We start from the raw sequence: 5,671 nt of genomic DNA on the forward strand, positions 1-5,671 counted from the left end.
CTGAAAGGGACAGGGACAGGAGTACAAGGGAAATTAGAACTTTTGGAGTCTTTGATTTGAGCAAAGATGCACGCGGCTCCCCTTAGGTGACATCGGAGAGAGGACCTGACTAGTAGGGTCCTGACTCGCGCCTGCTCCTCCCTCCCCCGGCCCGCGGCTCCCTCCTCCCGACCCCACCTAGGTTCCAGCCTCCCCAGGTCCCTCTCCTCCCACCACTGCCCCCGGCTCGGCCGCCTCTCCCTCCCAGCGCTGGGCGGCGCGGCCTTGCTGCTCCACCGGGCGGCGCGCGGGCTGGCCAGCCTCGGATAGGCGCCGCCCGCAGCCAATCAGCGCGCCGGGGGCGCTGCGCGCTTTAAGGCCGCTGCGGGGAGAACAGAAACCAAGTTCCCCGGCAACGAGCTGCATCCACCCGGCTGCAGGCCGGAGCCAGCGAGGAGGGTGCAGGCGCTCAGAGCCCAGCGGGTCCCTACTACACCTTCAGGAGGACTTCCCCGTTGGCCGCTGCCGCCAAGTTCCGACTCGCTTTTCGGCCTACACAAAGCCTAGGGAGGTGGTGAGGGGCAGCCGCGCCCCCCTCCCCGCGGCCGCCACCCCCAGCTTTCGGCCCTGCTCCCCAACGCTTGCGCCCGGGCGTCGCGCCCCGGCAGGCTCAGGCCATGTCGATGCTGCCGTCGTTCGGTTTCACGCAGGAGCAAGTAGCATGCGTATGCGAGGTCCTGCAGCAGGGCGGGAACCTGGAGCGCTTGGGCAGGTTCCTCTGGTCGCTGCCCGCCTGCGACCACCTGCACAAGAACGAGAGCGTGCTCAAGGCCAAGGCGGTGGTCGCCTTCCATCGCGGCAACTTCCGCGAGCTCTACAAGATCCTGGAGAGCCACCAGTTTTCGCCCCACAACCATCCCAAGCTGCAGCAGCTGTGGCTGAAAGCGCACTACGTGGAAGCCGAGAAGCTCCGCGGGCGACCCCTGGGCGCCGTGGGCAAATATCGGGTGCGCCGAAAATTCCCGCTGCCGCGAACCATTTGGGACGGCGAGGAGACCAGCTACTGCTTCAAGGAGAAGTCGCGGGGTGTGCTGCGGGAGTGGTACGCGCACAACCCCTACCCCTCGCCGCGGGAGAAGCGGGAGCTGGCCGAGGCTACCGGCCTCACCACGACCCAGGTCAGCAACTGGTTTAAGAACCGGAGGCAAAGAGACCGGGCCGCCGAGGCCAAGGAAAGGTACGCGGCGCGCTTCCCGAGGCTCGGGCGACCCCGGGAAGGCCTCCTCGCCCCTCCACCCCCGGCGCCCCCGCAGGCGTCCGCCGCCTAGCCCTGCGCCGCAGCCAGAGCCCAGCCGTCCGCGGGGCGGCGCCCAGGCCTCTGCGGCGCGGCGCGGCGCAGCGCGAAAAGTTCATGAACTCTGAGTCGCCCGCTAGGAATGGGGCCTCGCCGCCCTGGAGCCCGCGTGGGGGTTGCTTTGGGGCGCGAGTGGCGGAACCCTGGCGCTAGCCTTGGCTTTCTGGCCTTCCCAGCGGGTTGCGGCGAAGGCGGGGGCGGAGAGGGAGTGCGGGGCTCCGCGGGAGGGCTGGCGGGGTTGGTGTTGCGCCCGGGCCGAGGGTCGCGCGCGCTCTCCCGGCGCGCCTGGGGGAAGCCGGCCCAAGACGGCCTTTCCGCGCCGGCTCCTCCTCCATTAGCCGTCCCCTGTAGTCTCCGAGGAGAGGTCGGCTGCTTTCTTCAGCGCTGCCTGGACAAAGGCGTCTTAAAGAAATAGGCGAAAGAGAACTCGGGAGCTTTGGCGCCCGCGCCCGGCCGGGGCTGCTGCGAGCGCCGGGCTGTCCGCGCGGCCTCCCTGGGCGAGGACCGGGCTCCTTTTGCCCCCATCCTCCCCAAGGCATTTTGATTTTAAAACCCCGTCTCAGCCTTCTTCCTCCCTGCGCAAACACCCCGGGCCCCTGGCGGGGCTCCATTCTTTGGCTGTGGACTGCCCGACCGAGATTCGGAGGAGCGCGGGGAACGTGCCCCGCGGAGCCGGAGGGCTTGGGGGAGACCGGAGCGCAGGGGTGGCCGGCTTCCTTTGTTCCCTTCTGAGCCGAGGCACCGGAGAGTTGGCTTCCCCGTTTCCGTCTGGGTGGAAAACCACTGGGCCTGGATCAATTCCGCGGAAGGAGCTCTCCGGGGAGCGAGCCTGAGGGAAGGAGAGGGACGGGGGGAGCCTGGCGGGCGCTGGGCGTGGGGAGGACGCGAGCCCTCGGAAGGCGGAAGCGGGAGGGAGGTGATGTCCCCGGGCTAAGCGGGGTCTGGGTCGGCGCGTGGGCCGCTCGCTGCTCCAGAGGGGCAGCGACGTGTCCCCTGCGGGCAGGGGTGGTTGCAGTGCCTATGGGTGGGACGTTTGAAAGCTGTCCTCGAGGGACTCGGGAACAGACGGGGCTGGCACCTCTCCAGTTAGCTTTGGTTGCGCTCGCCCCCCAGCCAGGCCCGAGGGCCCACTCCAGGCTGAAATCGGAGAGACTTGCCTGAGCTCCCTGTGTCCTCCGGTCCCCGCTCTGGGCACCACTTCCCAAGACCTGTCCTGTGTCTCCGGAACCTCAGCCTCTGCTCAGAGGCAGGGAAACTCCACGTTTGTTTCTCGTGATGAAAACAGGCAGTTGACTTGATTCACCCCAGACATTTGTACACTGGGCCCCCCAATTGCCCCTATCATCTCTCTGTCACCAGTGACCATTTGTTGGAAGACTTTCAAACTTCGTTACCTCGAAATATGGTGCGGGTTGATGGTATTTAAACATAACAGCTTGAACAAAATTAAAAACATACTTTTTTGTTTCGAACAAACCCTGCTCATCTGGCTTTCAAAAACCTAGAAGGGAGAGAGAAATGAGGATATAGCTCCCAGGGACAGGCCCTGGCTGTAGTTGCCCGTTTCTCGGGTCTCCCCTGCCTTCTTGCCTCCCCCAGGGCCTTTGGGGATGGGTGGGAGGGCAGAGCTCCTCCATTTGGGTTGGTGACAGATTGCACAATGGCCCTTTCCTTCCAGTCTCCCTCCCTTCACCTCACACTTTTTTAAACCTTTTTTTTTTTTTTTAACCATATGGTGTTGTCCTCTTTCTTAGGGAGAACACCGAAAACAATAACTCCTCCTCCAACAAGCAGAATCAACTCTCTCCGCTGGAAGGGGGCAAGCCGCTCATGTCCAGCTCAGAAGAGGAATTCTCACCTCCCCAAAGTCCAGACCAGAACTCGGTCCTTCTGCTGCAGGGCAATATGGGCCACGCCAGGAGCTCAAACTATTCTCTCCCCGGCCTAACGGCCTCGCAGCCCAGCCACGGCCTGCAGGCCCATCAGCACCAGCTTCAGGACTCTCTGCTGGGCCCTCTCACCTCCAGTCTGGTGGACTTGGGCTCCTAAGTGGGGAAAGCATGAAGCCCCAAGGGGTGTCTGAAGCAGCAACCAATCGCAGCGACTAGGGACACTTGTACATAGAAATCAGGAACATTTTTGCAGCTTGTTTCTGGGGTTCTTGGTTCTTTGCGCAAAAAGGAATGGTGGACTTTCACAGAAACCTTTTTAAAAATCAAAACCAACAGTGGTACCAAGCATAGTCTCCTTCTTCTCTTCCACTCTTCATTTTCACATTTCCTCTTCTGGTCTCAAATCAGGAAAAACAAAAAAAACCTCCAAAGAAACAGAAGCACCCAGTTTTGGTTCTGGCCAATCCATGTACCCACTTTTATAGTTAGTTCTTTATTTTCTTTGTTCTTTCAAACAAGAATTGCAAATCAACCGAATGTTAATTATTTCCCTTTAATTTATTTATGGAGAAATGATAGGGGAGAGAGGAGTGAAAACATGAGAGACAAAGATCAGAATGGTGGCGGGTAGAGCCTGTGGTCTCCGAGGAACTGGCCTGGTTGCTTTCTTAAGCTGAATAGGAAAATATAATCTTATAACTTTTCTTCATGGAAAAAAATTAAGTTTACATTTTTCATATTTAGTGTTAAGTGATTTTATGTAGATTAAAAGAACAGTATTAGGGGGAGAAGCAAGTGCCTAAATATTTGTTTTAATGCTCTCTCTATGTGAGGCAGTTAGAAATAGAAGTGACCATTAGTAACACAACTATTTTTGTCAAATTTGGTGGGGTTTTTTGGTTGTTGTTTGTTTTCTTGTTTTTTTTAAATGACAAACTAAAAATGTACCAATGTGCAAAAAAAAAAAAAAATCCCTAATGCCATTACTTCTCAGACCCTCAAAACTTTCCTATCTGTAGCTTGCTCCTGTTAAAAGGTTTCTTCTGTTCTTAGTTTCTAGCTTGCAAAAGTATGCCAACAAATCTGGCAACCTGGTATTTGTTATTAAAATAGCATGTGTTTTCAGGTTTCTTTTTCTATTGTACCTAAACCAGTCTAAATTAAAACTCAGTAGAACATCAGGAGTTTGATTCTGTTTCTCAAAGGTGAGTTGTGCATTGCTGTCACTGGGCCCTGGTTTTTTTTTTTCATGCTCTCTCACATAATAGTAGTCATGAGTTGCTGGGTACTCTGAAAGCCATCACCGGAACCAAGAGTCATGACAAGGTTACGTGACAGAAAGAGTAAATTTAGCTTTGGGGTATTTATTTATTTTTTTATTATTTACATAATGCAGTTTTGTTTATCGCTAGCTCTTCTCCACAGCATTCATGTGTTAACTTGGTTCTTTGTGTTAACAAGTTATAAGACTGTGAAAGCAAAAGTAATTTATCTGCTTAGAAAAAAAGGGGGGTTTAAATGTTATGAATTAATTTGTACAAATAGAAAGCAGACCCGAGGACAGGAGCTCTTTTGCAGTGCTGCCGAACTGAACAGTGTCCAGAAAGGTCCCAGTAATCATGTAGGCTCCATGTCATTTCTGCATGGGGCAATACGATGTATCATCTGTACCTAGCTTTTAAAATTAGTGAAACAAATGGCATTATTTATTAAAATTTTACTCAGGATAACAGGATTGGCTGGCTTGTGCTTTGTAAATATTGTTCCCCAGAGAGTCTATTTATTTTCTGACATGACAGTTTTGTAATTTTATTTTTCTCTATCCGTAAGTGTCATCATTAATACATTTGTTTCTTACCCTTTCCTATTGTTCCTGTCCTGATCTAGGAGACCGAAGGATGTGGAAGAAATTAAGGCCTTATTTATGATTCTTTTCTGTCAAATTGTTTTTAGTTCAAGGAGAAAATGGTCACTGTACGCTGGCTGTAGTCACTTTTACTTACAAAGTCATTTGCCCACCGTGATGGACAGATGCGCACACAGCCGGACTGAGCCCATCATTTGGACTAGGAGCTCAGGGTCCCAGTGTCCCTTGTTAGTGTTTTGGATCATTAAGTCGGTGTTTATTTAAGTCACTAGGGTGTTTATTCTCCACGTCTTGGGCCACGGAGAAATGCCACCCTCTGCGGGAGGGGCTCTCCCAGGGAATCTTCGCACATTCTTCACATTCACTCCCCAAAACAAACACCCTGCACAAAGATAGCTTTCAATGACCCTGACAGGCTTCAAAAGACGCCGCGGAAATCTCTCTGGAAAATAAGGAAGGGCCAATTACTTTAATTTCTTACATGCCCTCTCTTCCTACCCCATCACTACCCCCACACTTCCCGCAGCTTCGCAGCACTTTACGCTCGGGGAGGTTCCGTCTCTCGGGGCGCCGGCCCAC

At 54.3% G+C, this 5,671-nt stretch overlaps 1 protein-coding gene across 1 annotated transcript; it reads left to right on the forward strand.

Annotated features, from left to right (window-relative positions):
* Nucleotides 1–300: 300 nt before the first annotated feature.
* Nucleotides 301–3,639, forward strand: Six1 (SIX homeobox 1). The gene is made up of 2 exons (XM_004624813.2): nt 301–1,216; nt 3,088–3,639. Exons 1-2 carry the CDS (start codon nt 657–659, stop codon nt 3,380–3,382), a joined length of 855 nt encoding a protein of 284 aa, XP_004624870.1. The 5' UTR covers nt 301–656; the 3' UTR covers nt 3,383–3,639.
* The last annotated feature ends 2,032 nt before the right edge of the window (nt 3,640–5,671 follow it).

The sequence above is a fragment of the Octodon degus genome, unplaced genomic scaffold (assembly GCF_000260255.1).
Source record: "Octodon degus isolate 3935 unplaced genomic scaffold, OctDeg1.0 scaffold00007, whole genome shotgun sequence".
NCBI classification, from domain to species: Eukaryota; Metazoa; Chordata; class Mammalia; order Rodentia; family Octodontidae; genus Octodon; species Octodon degus.

What these genes read in the sequence shown, in the direction of transcription:
- Six1 (XM_004624813.2), top strand. Translation starts at nt 657, where the DNA reads ATGTCGATGCTGCCGTCGTTCGGTTTCACGCAGGAGCAAGTAGCATGC. An exon ending in GCCGCCGAGGCCAAGGAAAG is followed by an intron (nt 1,217 to 3,087) that starts GTACGCGGCGCG and finishes CCTCTTTCTTAG; the next exon opens with GGAGAACACCGAAAACAATA.